This window comes from Aulonocara stuartgranti, assembly GCF_965226115.1.
Source record: "Aulonocara stuartgranti genome assembly, chromosome: 7".
Classification (NCBI taxonomy): Eukaryota; Metazoa; Chordata; class Actinopteri; order Cichliformes; family Cichlidae; genus Aulonocara; species Aulonocara stuartgranti.
This window is the reverse complement of record NC_138945.1, coordinates 51,207,977-51,225,863: the sequence shown is the minus strand read 5'-3', so window position 1 is coordinate 51,225,863 and position 17,887 is coordinate 51,207,977. Positions and strand designations below refer to the sequence as shown.

At 39.9% G+C, this 17,887-nt stretch overlaps 3 protein-coding genes across 7 annotated transcripts; 1 reads left to right on the top strand and 2 right to left on the bottom strand.

Annotated features, from left to right (window-relative positions):
• Positions 1-427: 427 nt before the first annotated feature.
• Positions 428-9,012, bottom strand: hdac10 (histone deacetylase 10). Of its 5 annotated transcripts, none has more exons than XM_082541737.1 (21): positions 8,182-9,012; positions 7,201-7,325; positions 5,902-6,036; positions 5,712-5,808; positions 5,530-5,627; positions 5,188-5,292; positions 5,016-5,084; positions 4,804-4,930; positions 4,517-4,582; positions 4,369-4,428; positions 4,189-4,278; positions 3,986-4,092; positions 3,838-3,905; positions 3,376-3,619; positions 3,198-3,288; positions 2,991-3,076; positions 2,395-2,451; positions 2,183-2,264; positions 1,708-1,896; positions 1,192-1,351; positions 428-1,092 (listed from the first exon to the last, which is right to left on the bottom strand). In XM_082541737.1, the coding sequence occupies exons 1-21, from the start codon at positions 8,224-8,226 to the stop codon at positions 1,061-1,063; spliced, it is 2,133 nt and encodes a 710-aa protein (XP_082397863.1). In that variant the 5' UTR covers positions 8,227-9,012; the 3' UTR covers positions 428-1,060. The 5 variants fall into 5 exon arrangements, with proteins under 5 accessions (XP_082397863.1, XP_082397864.1, XP_082397866.1 ...); XM_082541738.1 differs by lacking the exon at positions 8,182-9,012 and adding an exon at positions 7,443-7,845 and having other exon boundaries at positions 429-1,092; XM_082541740.1 differs by lacking the exon at positions 8,182-9,012 and adding an exon at positions 6,389-6,518 and having other exon boundaries at positions 429-1,092; positions 7,201-7,844.
• Positions 9,013-9,103: 91 nt separating this feature from the next.
• Positions 9,104-11,640, bottom strand: aplnr2 (apelin receptor 2). The gene has a single exon (XM_082541742.1). The coding sequence runs from the start codon at positions 10,812-10,814 to the stop codon at positions 9,333-9,335; it is 1,482 nt and encodes a 493-aa protein (XP_082397868.1). The 5' UTR covers positions 10,815-11,640; the 3' UTR covers positions 9,104-9,332.
• On the top strand, positions 10,574-15,875 carry LOC309711430 (endonuclease domain-containing 1 protein-like). The gene is made up of 4 exons (XM_082541743.1): positions 10,574-10,658; positions 11,637-11,730; positions 13,882-14,117; positions 14,918-15,875. Exons 3-4 carry the CDS (start codon positions 13,932-13,934, stop codon positions 15,512-15,514), a joined length of 783 nt encoding a protein of 260 aa, XP_082397869.1. The 5' UTR covers positions 10,574-10,658; positions 11,637-11,730; positions 13,882-13,931; the 3' UTR covers positions 15,515-15,875.
• The last annotated feature ends 2,012 nt before the right edge of the window (positions 15,876-17,887 follow it).

Sequence of the window (17,887 nt, the reverse complement as noted above, 5' to 3'; positions counted from 1 at the left end):
CTATGATCAATGCCAAACCTTTGAACTGTATAGTTAGTGTGATTTATCTGTCAGCTTTCCCATCTGTTTGTATCTAACTCTGGATCATGAGGAGGCTGACGTCTTTTCCAGCTGTCACCCAGCAAAAGAGGGCTACACCCTGGACCTGTCACCAGTGGAATGCAGGGCCGACACATATATAGACCAGCAGAAAAGAGGTCTCCTTACTTGAATGAATGAAGACTGAAAGGCTCTAAAAACTGTTAAATGTGCCCTCAAAGGTTGAGAGTGTGCATGCAAGCCTACTCAAACAGCTTCCCTGGTGGTCAACAACACCTCTGTGAGGAAAGATAGCAATACAATGCCGATGTTCAAACCACAATACTGATACCTTGGGGCGAAAAAGTACAAAAGCAAAAAAACAAAAAAACTATTTGGCAGCCATTTTTTTCTTTTACAAATGTAACATTTATTACAGAGAATATCAAAGTTGCTTATGAAAACTTCATGTTAAATTACATGACGTGTGCTATACAAGACACAACATTTCAATTTACAGCAAAAATCAGTCAACTATTCAATCATGTGAATGGCACAAAAAAAAGAAAGTATAACTATTTTGATCAGTGATTGCTTAAATAATTTTTATATTGCTGTAAAATTCATTAGCTCTTTGCACTTGGCTAGGTCTCCTGTGAAACTGATTTTGATCCAAGTGGAACTTCCTGATAAAAGAAATGAAAATTCAAAAAATCCAAATGTAACCAGCAGAAAACTGTTGTGACAAAAGAGATAAATGTCAGCTGCAGATCTGTAAACGTCATCATCTTTGTTTAGTCAACAAGGCTGATAACGCTCATACGCTGATACAACAGTACAGGTTAATCCAGCTTACCAAATAACTTAAACACTGTTTAAGTCATTGAATAGATTTTTTTTTATGAGACGCCAAAAGCTGGCGTTGATTGTGATATTGCTTGAATGAATATTATAACACATGCATAATTTCTAAGCAGCAGGACAACTGCTGTCATAATTTACCAAAAATAAAGTATCAAAAAGTCCATGACACCTTCCATCCTCAGTCTTCATCACTTCTTTGAGTTTGTGGTGCTGTTTTTAGAAGACAGAAAGTCCCGTTAATACAGTAGCAGTTATTCTAAGATCTGTGGATATTTATGTTGATTTCAAATGTGATGCTGCTGCACTCACCTGTGGTCTGAAGGAATTTCCAGTCTGCCTGCAGCCTGTGTCTCAGCTTCTCTATGGCCTCCGTGTCTTCTGTTAGCGGGGCTTGAAGTTGCTTCAGAGAGGCGGCTGGGTTACCGAGGAGGGAGGATGCTGTGAGTCCGATAAGCGCCTTCTCCTCCTCCTGAAATTAAGAAGTAAATGAATTAATACTGAACACTAAGTATGCAAACATGCTGCCAACTCCTCTTAAAATGCTTCTTAAGGTTTCACAATATAGCAAAATTAGAGGACATCTACTGTCTTCTTCTTTCAGCTGCTCCCTTTAGGGGTTGTCAGAGTAGATCGTCTGCCTCCATATCACCCTATCCCTATCATCCTCTTTTGTCACACCAACACTTTGTATATCCTCCACTACCTTCATCAAAGACTCCTTCACTACATCCATCCAACCATATATCTCCAGAGCTCCTGCCTGGCAGCTCTACATTGTTGAAGACATCTAGTGTGCCTTTATGAAATCTTCCCCAGCACTCTTACCTGTAGTACCACCAGTGTATGTCCAAGTGCAAAGCTCTGCAGTAGGCCAATTAGTTGTTGCCACAAACTGTCACTGACTCCACTATCTGGCATTCGAACCAACACAACAAGACCGGGGTCGTATTCATACCCAAGGGGCAGGAGGAGGCCAAACACAGCCTGTGTGAACCCTGACGTGTCACTGCAGCCCTGTGGGTGAACAAACAAATGCATTTAAACACATTTAAAAAACAAAAGCAAAAAAAAAAAAAACCTACTCAAATTGTCTATGCAGAAAAATACATCTCAGTCGCCTTTAAGAGCTGTATCATAAAGGTTTCTGTCCAGAAATCCTTAGCAACTGTGTAATAATTCAGAAACTCTGAATATTTAATGATGCAGTTTTAAAGGAAAGGGGGCTAATGCTGACTAGCGAGATGTGTGAGTGTATATTTCTGGCAAATATTAAATGTGATTACAAAGCAAGGAGCAGTACCTTCTTCAGACACACACGAATGTAATATTTGCAGCTCTGTTCCTCAGTCTGTGCACTGCCCATCTGCACCACAAGTGTTTCCCTGAAAACAGAAAGACTTTTTCAGCATGCTGTCCTCGCCGTTATGGACAAATAGTGTGTTTTATTGCATCAATTGTGCCTTAGAGTTTGGTTTTACTAAGACTAAAACAGAGAGCATAAATGATACTCGCCTGTCTTCTGTAATATGGCTTGGGACATTCCCGTCACCCACACAGACGACCAAAACGCTGCATATATAAAGACAAGTTTTAACAAAGCAGATTGCAATCTTGCTAATAAAACTTCAATATACAAGCGCACTCCAGCGGTATATTTAGTAGGCTATATTTATCATGTTAACTTGCACCTCTGTAGTTGTGCCATAGTTGTGCTTTGCAAGTATCTTCACTTCCAAGTGATATTTTTTTACTAATTTTGCAGTTACGTCCTAAAATCTGTCTGTATAAATAAAATGACTTCACTTGTTCACAACACGAGAAAGATAATGATATTTTATTTAGATTATTTCACCAAAAAGTACATAAAAATATTAGTTCCAAATAACTCCCAGATATGCATGGATTTAGGTTAAGTGGTGATTCTAAATTTGCTGTAGGTGCAAATCTGAGCTACAATAGTTTAGACTGCATTTCCTTTGCAAAGTGACCAAGCATATTCTGTGTATGTGTGTGTTTCCTGTAAGAATATTTCTAATCATTTTTAATCTCTAGCTGATATTTAAAAAGAGCAGAAGGTGTAAGATTTGATTAAGTCGAGGTTGTTATACCGGTTGCTGAGAACAGTTGTAACGTGCTGGACAATGCTTGTCATCGCCTTGGTAACGTCAGGGACCAGTGCAAGGCCACTGCAGATCTGAGAGCCGGGAATTAAAATTATATCATGTAGGCAGCTCAGCAAAGCACAAACTGTATTTACAAGACATGATATCATAATAGCACTCACATAAAAGAAACAAACAACATTATGGCTTTACCTCATTCTTCTCCATTTTCTCTGTCAGGGCTATAAGAGTGGAGAGGGTTATAAAAGCAGTACTGTCATCTGCGTCTCTGAGGAAACTCTCCCTTGTTTTAGAGAAAAAAAAGATTTCAAACCCAGTTACGGTGAAAACCATGAACTGAAATGAGCCACAACAACCCACTTATCCATACCTTAACTTGCTGGCTAAGAGTGGGTCAAGATCCTCTGAGAAGCTGAAGCATTCGCATCCCTCCGGGCAAGCCACGTCATCAGGGAGCACTAAAGCAGCACATACTGGAGGAGTGACGCGTTTTGGAGGTTCAGGCCACACCTTTTCCTCCGCGTCCTTTTCTTCTTCTTCTCCCTTCTCTGTCGTTTCTTCTCCTTCTCCTAATTTAATCTGTCTGGTGCTGATGGTGGAGGCGGGCAGATCAGCTGAAGAAGGGAGTAACTGTTTTGAGACCATGTCTTTTATAGTGATGAGAAGTTCAAACGGACGTAAACGTGAAATACAGCTAGCAAACCCTCAGCTAAGTGATGCTACATCACTCAGTTTGACTGAGGATGGAAACAAGTTAGAAAGAAATGAGGTTATCAGACTCCTGCAGCCTCAGGTCCCTTAAAGGCTCTGCTAAAGGCTCTGTTATGGTTACCTGCGTGTTTGAGGCACGACCAGTAGGCCTTATGAGCTGATCGGACACACTGAAGAGATTCAAGTGCACTGAAAAAGAAGAATTAAATTGCTGCAGTTATAAAACACACAAACTTTGAGACACAAATTTGACTGATTGTGATGCACACCTTATACAGGGACTTTTGAGGCTTGCAGGTCTCGGCACAGGATCTCCAAGCAATGTCTGGACTGTCTGACACACAGATTGGACGAGGGAAGTCAAGTTGTATCCCCCCTGGAAAACACAAAAACACAAGTTCCCAGACAACAGAACATTAACAGGCTGTTTTCTTGTTTCCATGTTTTAGCTGTATAGGCTGGGCGGCCTGACCTCCAGCACAGCACACAGTTTTCCTCCTGCTAGGTTCATCAGCAGGTGAGTCAGATGGGCAAAGACATCTGGAGTGGCACACATCTCACCCTAAATGTAAGTATAACAGTAAGCGAGTGGATGCAGAGGTTTATAGTGCATGCATGTAATTAGATAATGACATTAATAAATATGTCATACCTCTGGGTCACCGATGGCTGAGTCAAATCCCGCACACACCAAGACTAAGTCTGGGCAAAACTATCAAAAACAGTTGTATGCTTGAACCAAACATTTTATAGATCACCTGCCTTTAGGTAGGAAAAAGGTAATTTTTGGAATGGCTCACCTCATATGCAACTGGCAGAAGAACGTGACAGAAGACTGACAGATAGTCACCATTTTCCATGCCCACCTGAAATATCATGATGAGGTCTTTTCAGTAAAAGAATAAAACACACATACAGCTTGTACACACACAATCAGGAAAGCAAATAGCATGCATGTACACACTACCACAAACATAACCTCACTGGTGGTGGCATTATGTGACACTGTGAACTAGGCTTAAGCTAAAGCAAGAAGCAAATAGAAAAAACCCCCATAATGAAACCATAAGTGTGCAGTATTTCTGACCTTGTTCCATGGTACATTTATATTGAATCCTGCCCCTTTCTCTTTGCCAACAATGTCGTAGTCAGAATCTCTCAGATGAGGCCAGAATTTCTGATGCTCATAGCGGTGCCAAGAGAAGTAGAGCACGCTGTGAAAAGGAAAACAACAAACACAGTGAGCAGAATTTGAAACGCAAGCAGACAACATCTGCTTCTCCTTTATCAAAGACTCACCTGGGATCATCCTCAAAGCAATACTGCACCCCCTGACCGTGATGTATATCCCAGTCAACTATCAACACCCTGAAGACAAAATCTGAGGTGAATACATACAGCTGTGGATTTGTGGATCGTTAAAATCCTTAATGATTACCAGAATAAGCATAAAGACTAAAAGTCACATTACCTTTGGACTCCATATTTCTGCTTAGCATATTGAGCCGCTATAGCCACATTGTTGAACACACAGAATCCATTAGCAGCACTGCGCATACTGTGGTGTCCTGGTGGTCTATTAATAATAAAAAAGAAGCAGTTATGTAAAAAAATAAGATTTTACACTTGTTGTTGCCCACTTTGCCCATTAACTACTAAAAAGTTAATCACTAACAAACTAGTAAAAATATGAATGTAAATGTAAAGACTTAATATTTACATTCCTATTAACTCATCAATAATGGACAAAACAAAGGCACTAATACTGAACAAGCCATGAGTGCATATCAGAACTGCTGTATCTCAGCCTCACCTGACTAAAGCCATGCCATTCCTCACCTTCCTTGTCATAACACTGTCTACCAGCTGCAGTGCAGCACCAGCAGCAAGCTTGGCACAGTGGTAGATGTTCTAGGATGGTAAATGACATACAGAAGAGGATGTCAGATACAGATTTTCTGTTCCTGTTAAGTGGCTGTTAAGCGGGAGACTTACTGGGTGGAAGTAGACATCACCGTACTGACGAGTGAACTCCATAAGGTCCTCCAGACTCATGTAAGGAGTCTTCTTCACCGCCTCCAGGTATTCCTCACTGTTGAGAGGAGCAAAGTAAACACAGCTCAGTGAACTGAAACAAATATCTAAACTATATCATACCTTCATGACAGGAGTTAGATAAGATGACCTGTGAGCCAGAAGAATTTCTGCGTCCGTGGCCTCACGGACAGGTACGGAGACGCAGCGATCAGCCAGGCCAGTCCTGACCAAAGTCTCATGACTCACAGTCAGACGCTCAGGCACCTCAATCTTACAAACTGGACTGCAGGAAAACATTACACACTTAATGAATATTTGTTAATTAGAAAATAAACATGACACTGATCCATTTTACTATTCTATTTCTTTCAGCTCTTATATAAAAACAAGAAATATATAAAAGACACAGTGAGACATGCCAAATGAACTCTGTAGAAGTTAGATATGGAAAACAGCATTTTGCTAAATATGACTTTGTAAAGGAGATAACCAAAGCAACAGACTGTGCAGGAGAGAGGTGAATAAGAGAGTGCACACAGGTGGAGAGGGTGCAGATGAATGTCAGGGGTGATTTGTGGCAAAAGAATTGCAGCAAGAGTGAAAGGGAAGGTTTACAAGATGGTAGTGAGACCTGCCTTTGATGATGACAGAGCTGAAGCTGTTAATTCAGATGTTCATAGATGTAGTGAAGGAGGACATGTAAAGGGTTGGTATATCAGAGGAGGATGCTAGGATAGGGTGAAATTGAGGGAGATGTGGCGACCCCTAAAGAGAGCAGCCAAAAACAAAGAGAATAAACCCAGCAACATGGCACGGTTCAGACAAAGACATTTATTTCAGCAGTAGAACTGCAAATAGACAAAAGCTGGCGGTCAAAGCTCGTTGTCTTTCCAAAATAAAAGCATGAGTCTTAAACTTTAGAGTATTTTCGGCACATTTTGGCATCTAAGAGTCACAAACATAATAAATATCACAATTGCATTTACTCATTTTTTAACTGCGAAAGTTAAACCATACGTAGACCTCAATTAGTCCAAAAGAAAACAAAAACTATTTCGCAACGTTTTTAAACAGGTGGTGTAGCAGCTATAGCGGGCCGGGTGGGTGTACACTGAAAATCCCCGACCTGACTAAACGTGACCGAACAAAGTGCAACCGTAATAACCAAAACGGGTGTCTTCTCTAACTAACCGTGCCAGCAACAAGGAACAACTTAGGTTCCCATGACTTCTGACAGATCACACATTTTAGCCAGTGTTTAGTAATGGGAGAAAACTAATAACTTATTTGATGAAGTTACCCGTTCAGTGAAATTACAGTATGAAATATTTACTCCTTGATATACTTTAGGCATGTTAAGCTACAGACATTTGCAGAAAAGACATTTGAAGATTTTTCTTTTTAGCCACGTAAGCTTTATAAACGTAAACATGGATTTACTACTCACTCAACCCAGAGCAGTTTGTACTTGGTCATCTCGTCATCATAAATCAGCGCTGTTCCCATCTTCGTTATTCCTCGGGTAAGAATAGGTAAGTAACTGCGACCCTCACTATGAGAGTAGCGACGTTTCTGCAGACAGTTTCCAAAAGGACACGAAGTAAGTTTAAAATGAACCGCCGACTAATTAATTTTGATCCAACATTGGCAGATTTTTATGCAACATATAAACGAATACCAGTATAATACCAAAATTCAGTGACTGTACAAAACTGTTTACAGTTATTCATCGACGCATATGATCTTCTATGAGTTTTATGTTGGTTTTCACACAGTTCACTAGCGCAGCAGCGCCACCTGCTGGGCGGGGTTCGATACTCGTCGTTCATTATCTGTCCCACTGATACCCAAAGTGACAGAATCACCGGATAGTATCAGTGCTGGGGTATCTTGGGTCATTTACAAGAAATTCATTAAATTTGAACTAAAGTCAGATTCTTAATTTCTTAGTTTGGGCATGGTTGATTAGTCTTATTTGGATACAAACCACAAAGGCAGAACTTTATCCTTAACTTTAACTCATTGTTAAACATACAATATATGAAAAAATAAATACAAATTAACAATATTATTAGTACTGTATCCTGTATATCCTTGGACCTATATTATCTTTTTACTATTGAAGATCTACCTCACTGCACTTACACTTTATATTTTTGTGTTGATTTTTTTAAGGTACATGGAGGTTCAAACTTCCTGTGGCTTCCTTAGTATTTAAATCAGTTATTCATGACATGTCTTGTTTGAGCTGTATGACTGTTTTGGAGACTGCTGTTTGAGGTGTTAAATGATGTCCCATTGTACTGCTACTGATACAAATGGAGGGGCCAGAGTATTCGAAACACTTTAGAGAAGCGAATGTAACAACAGCACTGAAGAGGTAAGCTCTAAAATTTGAAGTAGCTTCATAAAAAAGTGAACATTATACCTGTGTGAAAAGTGTGCCTCCTGGTAGGACGCTGTACTTGCCCATTTAAAGTCAGTGTTCTTCATAAAGGGATTATAAATCTTTTATTTTTTTCAAAGGAAACTGAAAGAAATCTCCGTCCCGGGTCATCCGTGGATCGGGTTTCCTCCGAGGCGTGGGCACCTATAAGCAGAGTTTTGTCTTTATACCCTATAAGATTCAAAATTATTCAAAGTAACACTCAGGTATGCCGTTCAGCAGGTTAGTTACGACGTCGGGAGTAGCTTGGGAGAACAAGGAAACACAGACTGCTTCAGGTTGCCTTCCCAAACCAACTCAAAGGTTTATTCATCATACAACAGTTTATATAGAGGAAAAAGGTTCGTGTGTCAGCAGATTCTCAGTTCAAACCGGTACAGACCAAATAAGGAAGCGTCTTCCTGCCCTCTGAGCAAAGAAGTATCCTTTGTATAGTTTATCAGTTCAGCTACAATTTATGATTATCCCAGCGAAATACACTCCTAGACATAGAACACAGAGTTCTTTCATTAGTGAATTCTGAAACAAACCACCTGGCCTTTAACAAGCCTTTTTCTAAGAGATAAAGAAGGGAGGATGGGAGTAAGGAAGTGATCTCTGTGGTATTTTCGACCTTGAGGTACCATCCTGTGATTCTTACACATTAATTCTTGGGTCACAGAGAAAGAGAAAAACAACTAGTAAATGGGCCTTATTGAGTAACAGTTTTCCTGTATAATATCACTATAAAACAATATCCTGTAAATGCTACCATGGTATCAAAATATCACAACAGAAACTTTGCAACAAATGAAAAAAAAATTCTTTACATTACTTCCTGACATCATTTTAATAATGAATAATAAAAACAGTTTAACAAAAATCAACAAATAATTCAAGATATACAGGAGTGCAAAATATGGAAACAGTTCATGTTACATGAGAAGATTTGATTTGACCGGAGAGGATGTTTTGCATGGAATCTTAATGGAATGGGTGGAATTTTTCCTGTGTGAAACAAAGCATCAGAAACCAGAATATATATTGCATGCCTTCTTCTGATGATAATATTTATTTTGAAAATACTGACATACGTACACAATGTCATGCATTCCATTTTATTTTCACTGTTCATTACATAGGGTTAGCGTTACTTAATTGTCAGAAAACATTGCACCCTGATATCTTGACTTCTTGAGTTCTTCAGGTGTGGCAACACCCATCTCCCTAACTCCCCCCTCCTGTTCCTCCTCTGTCCTGTCTGCTGTTTCTTCCTGTGTCCTCATGGGAAAAGCTGAGCTCTGCTCCCCTTTCTCTTCAACTCCTTCAGCTTCGTGCTCTTCCTTTCCCTTTGCTCCTTTTCTTTTCATCCTGCACAACACGAGGAAAGCTCCTTTGCATCTCTTCCTAAATGATGGGTCACAGGCAGCGTAGAGGAGAGGGTTCAGGCAGGAGTTGAGGTAGGCTAAACAGGTGACATATGGATGAGCAGCCAATAATATCTGATCTAAAGAGCAGGAGTATGGGACAAATCCAAACTCAAGCAGCAGGGACACAGTTTTATTGACATGGAGAGGCAGCCAGCACAGGAAGAATGCCATCACTAACGTGACAATGACCCTGAGGAGTCTGCGCTGCCGTCTACGGTCAGGACGAGGGCCCCGTCCGAAATGTCTGCTGAGTAGTTGGACCAGTGAGCAGTAGCAGACCAATAAGATGACAAAAGGAAGCAGGAAGCCAATAAGAGTTGATTTAATACTTAATGCAGCAGCCCACCACATCTCTGTCCTGTTTTTTTCTTCCTCCTCCAGCTCTGCTCCAGTCAGCATGGAGTAATCCATCTGGCAAGAAAGGAAGACAGACCTGGAATCAGCGGGTTCCAGCTGCCAGTCGTCCTCATATTCAGGGTCAAGCTCCACCTCCCGGACAGAGCGCAGCAGCAAACCGGGAAGTGCCAGTATTCCCGCCAGCACCCACATCCCTCCAAGTATCCACAAAGCCTTGCTGGGGCAGCTCCTTGGTGCATGGTGGCTGGAGTGCCGGTGCCTAGTCAGAACCCAGTAGCGCTCCACACTTAGCATGCTCAGGCTGAACACGCTGGCATACATGTTCAGAGCTGTGAGGAAGCTGCTAATCTGGCAGAGAGGTTGCCCAAAAGGCCAGTGGTAGCCCATCGCTGTGTAGACGGCCCAAAGAGGAAGAGTCACAAGGAAACAAAGGTCAGCTAAAGCTAAACTGGCAATCAGAGAGTCAGTCAGCGAGCAAGAGGGACGGGAGATGGAGGGAGAGCAAGAGGATGAGGTGGAGGAATGGGAGGATGTTCTGTAGCTTTGCCTGGAGGAAAATCCACAGTTTGAACTTTGAAATTTGCCAGTGTTGTTAATGTGCTGCTGACTGCTTCTAAAAATGTTGCTGCAGCAGAACTGGCCATCTTCTGCTGGCTTTCGGTCCCTTCTCCTCCTCCCCTTCACTCGGTCCAGGTAGGCCCAAAGCACCAGGCTGTTGCCAGGACAACCAACCAGAAATGCTAGCAGGTAGACAGATGGGATGATGAAAAACGAGGGAGACCAGTCACTGTAGTCACAGAGAGGGGGGTTGGTAGGAGCAGGGGAGGCGAGATAAGCTGGTTCTGACATCACTCTGTATATACTTGGTTTTTTATCGAAAAGGTTTTGGCATTAAAATCCACTGGAGTTTTGAAATACTGTAGCCAAAACAGCATAATATCTAGATGTGAAGAGACAAGATTCCTGCACTGGAGGAATGGTTTTAGGTGAAGAGGTCCAAATTCCAGGAGTGGATAAGCCTCCAGTTCACATCTGTTGATTTTGATGGTCTGGAAATTCAGTGAAAGATACAAATAGATTTTAAAAACTTTAGCTACACTCATTTTGGGGATTATGTAAATTTATGTTTTTTCCATGCTCATGCTTCTCCCGAAAATATATTAAGGATCATGAGGACCTCACTTTTTTCTATACAGCAATTTAAACACTTAGACAAACAATTTTAGGCAATTTTAACATAATTTAAAACTCATACAAGACAACAAACAGAATCAAGACTGCAACAGTGCACACTAAAACCTTAAGTAAGGAATTTCTAGGACCATGAGCACTTTCACTGTGATGACAAAACATGATTTAACTGAGTAAACATTTATAGCTTTCTGCTTTCACGTTCAATTCTGAAAGTGAATTCTGAAAATCTGCATAAAGCTCTCTCCAACTGGCGTGTTTTATAAATACATTTTTTATCTTGACTATGTGAAATAAGAGAGGATTTTGATGAAGACGCTTACCTTATACTTGCTTTATTACCTTGGATAAAACCAATTCACAGGTGCTTACAACCATGGTACGATAGTTGTTTAAAATGGAGCACTGTAACAAAAAATAATTTCCCCCAGGGATCAATAAAGTATTCTGATTCTGATTCTGATTCTGATTGTTATACAGAAATCAGCATCATCCCATCTTCTCCTGCTGAACTTCCAGTCTGGGTTTTCTTCTGTCTCTCTCTCTATCTCAGCTTCTGTAACAACTGAAGAAGGTGAGTGTTTCTCTTAAGTCTAAATATACACCAGTGTCGCCTAAACACACACACAAGTAAACTAAAACCCAGAACCCTCCTTTCTCCCATTCTCCAAACTAGACCACCCCAGCAGAAAGTAACAAGACCTGCAAGCATCAACCCCCCCAACACAAACATACTCACCTCCCAAGAGACACAATAACTCCACTCATCCTTCCCCCCACAAACTCGAGATACACAAACAGAGTCCTCCGTCTCCTATACTGCTCGTATTCTCCATGCAAAGACACAAACAGATCCAAATGCACCTATAGTACACAAATACGTGCAAACACAAGCACCCTCTTTGTTGTCGGGGGTCTCACATTTGCTCTCAGTGGTCAAATGCGGCTACCCACACTGAGAGCAAATAACAGCCCTCACATTCATAGTCAGACTACAATATCAGAATAGAGGCAGCCTTCATGAATACAATGAAAAGGCCTTCAAGCCATTGATCCCTACCCAGTGTAAACTGGGACAGAAATAAGAATTTCCATGTGAAAGTACATCCAAACCCACAGCTGTGTTGTCTCATGTCTTATGGAAGCTGCTAAAAAGTCCATTAAAATCATGCTCAGCATGGATTCTGAGATCCTTTCTCAATTTCAGCTGTACAAACAGCATTATCAGTTATATTCAAAGGAGTAAGACACTTTGATCGAAGTAACAAAGTCAGTTTAGTCCAAGAAATGTATTCGTTTTATGGACTTATTTATCTTCATTCTGCTCATCCTTAAAGTGCATTTTCTCTTTTGGACTTTCTTCCTAATAATGAATATGGTAAACAATGACTCACACTGTTAGTTGTTATGCTTACAAAATGCAATAATAAATGATTAGGACTTAATAATAAAATCATTCCAATTTATAAGATGATAAAAGACTATCTTTAAGAGGTAGTTGGAAATGTCCTGTCTAAACCTACATATTGTAAGGAGGGAGGGATAATGACGAATGGGGTCAGCGTGGAATTACAGTGTAAATAGTGAAGATGTTAGGATAATAAACAGGAAGTGCGTGTTTCCACAGAGGTCATTCTGCCACTAACCTGTAGCTATGGGAACAGATGTTTCTAAAAAAAAAACAAAAAAACATTCCAGTCAGTCTTTTCTCTTATAACACACACACACACAAGCACACACATGCACACAGACACAAGCAAACACACACACATGCACACAAAACTTTACTGCTGAGAAGAAAGGAAAGGCAGAGTAAATACAAGTAAAAAGAAAAGAAAACTGTAGGCTGTTGTGTGCTGATCTCAGAGGTCAGTTTGCATCTGTTTTCAGATTTTATTCAGTCTACCTACTTGTATTTTTGCTAAAATGTCAGTATAATTCTTGTATTTTATCATGCCCCTCAATGCAATACAGCATAAAAAATAAAACTAATAACTGAAATATGTTGTATTGTCATCAAGCTGTCCAGCAGTATATAAACACAATCATCTTCAGCTGCAAAATTAAAGCAATAAAGACTCTAATTAATCAATAATATAACAATTATGACCCCACATAAAGAGTATTATTAGATATTGATGATAAAAATGTTTTTTTTTACTTTAGTAGGATTAAGTAGAATTTTACCCAGATACAGAGTGTAAATACTTGTTTTTCCATTTTTTCACTGTTTTTTTTTTTTTTACAACAGTTACTCATTAGTCTACAAAAGGCGTGTAAGTGTGCAATAAAGTGCAATGCCACTTTTCACATTTCACCTAAATTCATGCATAGAGCTGCATATGAGCCTGAATTTCAGACCACTGTCATCAATTTCTTAAAACTATATTTCTCCTTTTATTTCATAGAGAATCCTTGTAAATCTAACCATATGTTTAGGATGCCTACAAGTCTTCCACTTGAAAAATGTTCTTTCGGCTTTGCTGTGCCTGTTAATTGGTACCTTTTTAAACATGGTAGTGGATCGTTTGCCTGCTGAAAGGAGAACAAGATAAGGATTTGCATAATATGCCTGATATGGAAAGAGCCACAAGACAGGCAAAAAGCACACAGCGGTAGAGTCTTTCATGGGGATTAAATGCACTGTGGAGAAATAGATGTTTCATCATGTCTGTCTACAGAACAGATCAAGCTTTCATCTGTCTTCTGATTGTCGTGATGGTAGGAGGCGAGGTGCAGGAAAGCCTTTCATCCGAGTGTAAGCAATTTTTGTATATGGGGACGCTGCTTCGAGGGCTTCAAGAGCAGTCGTTTAAAAAGATTTGCCAGTTCTATGGGGGTAAGCCACGATTTGTAACCCTCTACGACACCTTCAACCACATCCCTATTTATTCTGCCTACACCTTCAAGCGCTCAGACGGCTCCAAGAAAGTGGACGTGCCTTGGATGTATGAGCCGCAGGTAGGCAGGGTTGCTAGCTTTGCTGTCTGAGCCTTCAAATGTGTTCTGACCATCTGCCAAAAAATGGTGGTGTTTCTGTATTTTGTTTCTGTGTGTGTCTGTGTGTGTGTGTCTAATATCTGCTGATATTCTCATGCACTGGTAAATAGGCTGTAGTCAACAGAACAGGGTTATATATAAAATAATGACCTGTATTGCAAGTCTCTTTATGCCCGTTGTACAATATAATCAATCCAATGCCATTTTTTTCTCTCAATATGACGTGATATCATTCATGACAAATATGTTGAGATACAGATATGTATGAGAGCTTATGGACGAATAGTAATTCACCACAGTTTAAATACAACTAATCATTTCACTTTTTGCCACTAGGTGCTTGTCACAAAGTTTGAAAATTGAAACTCCAGTTTTATCAATAAATGCACTACTACCACTGCTGTGAGGTTACCAGAAGGTCAAAAGTTCTTTTTTATCAAGTAAAATGCTGTTGCTGCAAAAAATTACAACCTGAATGTTCTGTTTTTGCTAATTCACTGTGATCAGTGCAAATGTATAGGTTATGTATGTTAAAATATATTAAAATAAACATAGTTGAACTAACACTTTTTACTAGCAGCATCTCAGCCTTTTAATAATCTTTTTGTAAATGATCAGTGAAGCCCATTTTCAGAATGCACACCCTTTAAATAAAATGAAGATGACACATTTAGTGTTGTTGCTGGTAATAAATAATATAAATATATAAGAAATCTAAATATCCTGTTTATTTTACAATTTTAACATGACCATGTTAATAGCTCTCCTCAGTGTCCGGCCCCAGAGACATGCAGCAGCTGCCTTCAGAAAATGTGCATGGGAGTTTTGAGGATGCTCAGGCTGTGCTTGAGGACTACTCCGACACTGTGATCTACGAACGCGGTCAGCTCAATCCAGACGAGCACCAGGCCGACCCTGACGACAAAGCAGCCACCTACACGTTGACAAATGTGGTTCCTCAGGCTCGTGAGTTCAACATTGGTCCATGGAAACAACACGAGAACACTATCCGCAGGAGGCTCAACAACTACTGCAGGGGCACCGCCTATGTGGTCACCGGGGTCACCACGTCAGGCCACACAATCCGCCGTCACAACATCAACCGTGTGGGCATCCCTACCTACCTGTGGTCAGCCTACTGTTGCCCTGATTATGACCACAATGCTCCGTACTCCGAGCGCTCCAAGTTCCCTGCGTTTGCATCTCGTGGGCTCAACGACAGAGAAAATAATAAAGTTATAGAGATGACGGTGCAGCAGCTGGAGGATTTCCTGAAGAGAGTAACTTATGTTGACAGCTCTTTCCAGATATTCTATGACAACTGCCTGCCTCCTAATGGTGCACCACATTTGTCTTAAAAAATTAATTACATTTCCATTAGTGTGTAAAACAATCAAAATGTTTGTTCATCTTCACATTATCTCTGGCAAACCCATGCTCCTTATAAATTAAAACTACACCTGCCTCTGTAGGCCTTTTGTTCAGGACAGAGATTAGACCAGCTGTTTTACATTTTCTCGTACACCTTAACTACAGCAGTTCTCTGCACCTCAGTTTGCACTAGTTCTACAGCCTTAGAAGAGCATTTCTAGATTTTGGGAAAAGTACTCGCTGCTAATTGCTCTGACATTTGGATTTCAAACTGTACCATTAAATGTGAACTACACACAAAAGAAACAACATTATGGCCATTTAATTAGAATATAAAAATAAAATCCTCTTTCTGTCTGCTACTCTATTTTTTTGTGACTGTCTATTCATTTTATTCAGCGTCTGGTCTCTTTACTCGTTTTTTCACACAGGAGGTCACACATGATACAGTATTATAACATAAAACAGACAAGCCGATATTAACTCCATGAATTATATCAGTGAATGAGACTGAATGAATGATATTTCGGGCAGATCCTGGCAGTTGGCATATGACAGCAGGTGGTCATCTCAACTGTGGATGCTGTGACCAGCAGCAGATTGATAAAGAGCCCATATGAGTCAAAGAATAACTTGCTGATGTGACCAGAAGAGGGAGACCCTATCAGTGTGATCTCAAGCTTCACTATTTTCACTTTTGGGGGAGTGAAAAGAGAGAAACAAGGTCATGTTCAGCTGTGTCTGTTACTTTACAGTAATGTCCACATTTGTCCAATCCATTCTGAACCCTGAAAATTTATGAAACTATATACATAAAAATGACTGTAATCCATAATAAATTAATTAAACAGACATGTTTTATTCTAAAATCCCTTGGATTGAAGTTGAAAGTCTGAATTTCAATCACATATTGATTGATTTAAAATAGACTGTGATGGAGCATAGAGGCAAAATGATCAAAAATCATGGCATTGTCTAAAAACGTATGGACCCAATATTGTGCTGCAAATTGAATCACTTTTGCTATTCCCAAAAGGAGAATGAAACTAAGAAGAAGTAGTGTAGATAGTCTAACTAAATACAGTTGTAATGATTGTGTATTCAATTCAATTTTATTTTATTTATACAGCACCAAATCACAACAAGAGTCACTTCAAGGTGCTTTATGTTGTAAGGTAAACCCTACAATAACACATACAGAGAAGAACCCAACAATCATATGACCCCCTATGAGCAAACACTTTGGTGACAGTAAGAAGGAAAACATCCCTTTTAACAGGAAGAAACCTCCCACAGAACCAGGCTCAAGGAGGGGCAGCCATATGCCACCACCAGTTGGGGTGAAGGGAAGAAGACAGAAAAAAGACATGCTGTGGAAGTGATCTGGCGTCATAGAAAGATAGGTTTCATCTGCATAGCACTGAAAATGTATGCTATGCCTTCTGATGGAGGGAAGCATGTATAATGTAAACAGAATTGGTCCTAGCACTGAACCCTGTGGAACTCTTTTACATGAACAAAGTGGAATCTGTTGGATAGATATGATTCAAACCACTGCAGTGCAGTACCTGTAATACCTACAGCGTGCTCTAATCAGATATTATGGTCGACAGTATCGAACGCTGCACTAAGGTCTAGCAGGACAAGCACAGAGATGAGTCCACTGTCAGAGGCCATAAGAAGATCATTTGTAACCTTCACTAAAGCTGTTTCTGTGCTGTGATGAGCTCTGAAACCTGACTGAAACTCTTCAAATAAACCATTCCTCTGCAGATGATCTGTTAGCTGTGTGACAACTACTCTTTCAAGGATTTTTGATATGAAAGGAAGATTGGAGATTGGCCTATAATTAATTAAAACAGCAAAAGATGTTGTTTTTTTTTAAGTAACAGTTTAACTACAGCCAGCTTTAAGGCCTATGGCACATAGCCAATTATTAGAGATAGGTTAATCATATTTAAGATTGAAGCATTAATTCTTTGTAGGACTTCTTAGAGCAGTTTTGTAGGAATGGGGTCTAAAAGACAAGTTGATGGTTTGAAGGAAGTAATTACTGAAGTTAACTCAGAAAGATCAATTGGAGAAAAAGAGTCTAAATGAATATCAATGGTACTGAAAGTAGCTGTAAATAATGTTACATCTGTGAAATGATTTTGAGTAATTTTTTCTCCAATGGTTAAAATTTTAATTGTAAAGAAATTCATGAAGTCATTACTAGTTAGGGTTGAAGGAATTGTTGGCTCAACAGTGCTCTGAGTTTTTGTCAGCCTGGCTACAGTGCTGAAGAGAAACCTGGGGTTGTTCTTATTTTTTTCAATCAGTGATGAATAGTAAGATGTTCTGGCTTTGTGGAGGGCTTT

Coding starts and splice junctions, on each gene's coding strand:
- hdac10 (XM_082541737.1), bottom strand. CDS start 8,226: ATGGGCAAGTACAGCGTCCTACCAGGAGGCACACTTTTCACACAG. Junction 3,077..3,197: donor AGAAAATGGAGAAGAATGAG/GTAAAGCCATAA, acceptor CCCGGCTCTCAG/ATCTGCAGTGGCCTTGCACT. Junction 1,352..1,707: donor ATACACTGGTGGTACTACAG/GTAAGAGTGCTG, acceptor TCTTAATTTCAG/GAGGAGGAGAAGGCGCTTAT.
- aplnr2 (XM_082541742.1), bottom strand. CDS start 10,814: ATGTCAGAACCAGCTTATCTCGCCTCCCCTGCTCCTACCAACCCCCCT.
- LOC309711430 (XM_082541743.1), top strand. CDS start 13,932: ATGGGGACGCTGCTTCGAGGGCTTCAAGAGCAGTCGTTTAAAAAGATT. Junction 14,118..14,917: donor CTTGGATGTATGAGCCGCAG/GTAGGCAGGGTT, acceptor CCATGTTAATAG/CTCTCCTCAGTGTCCGGCCC.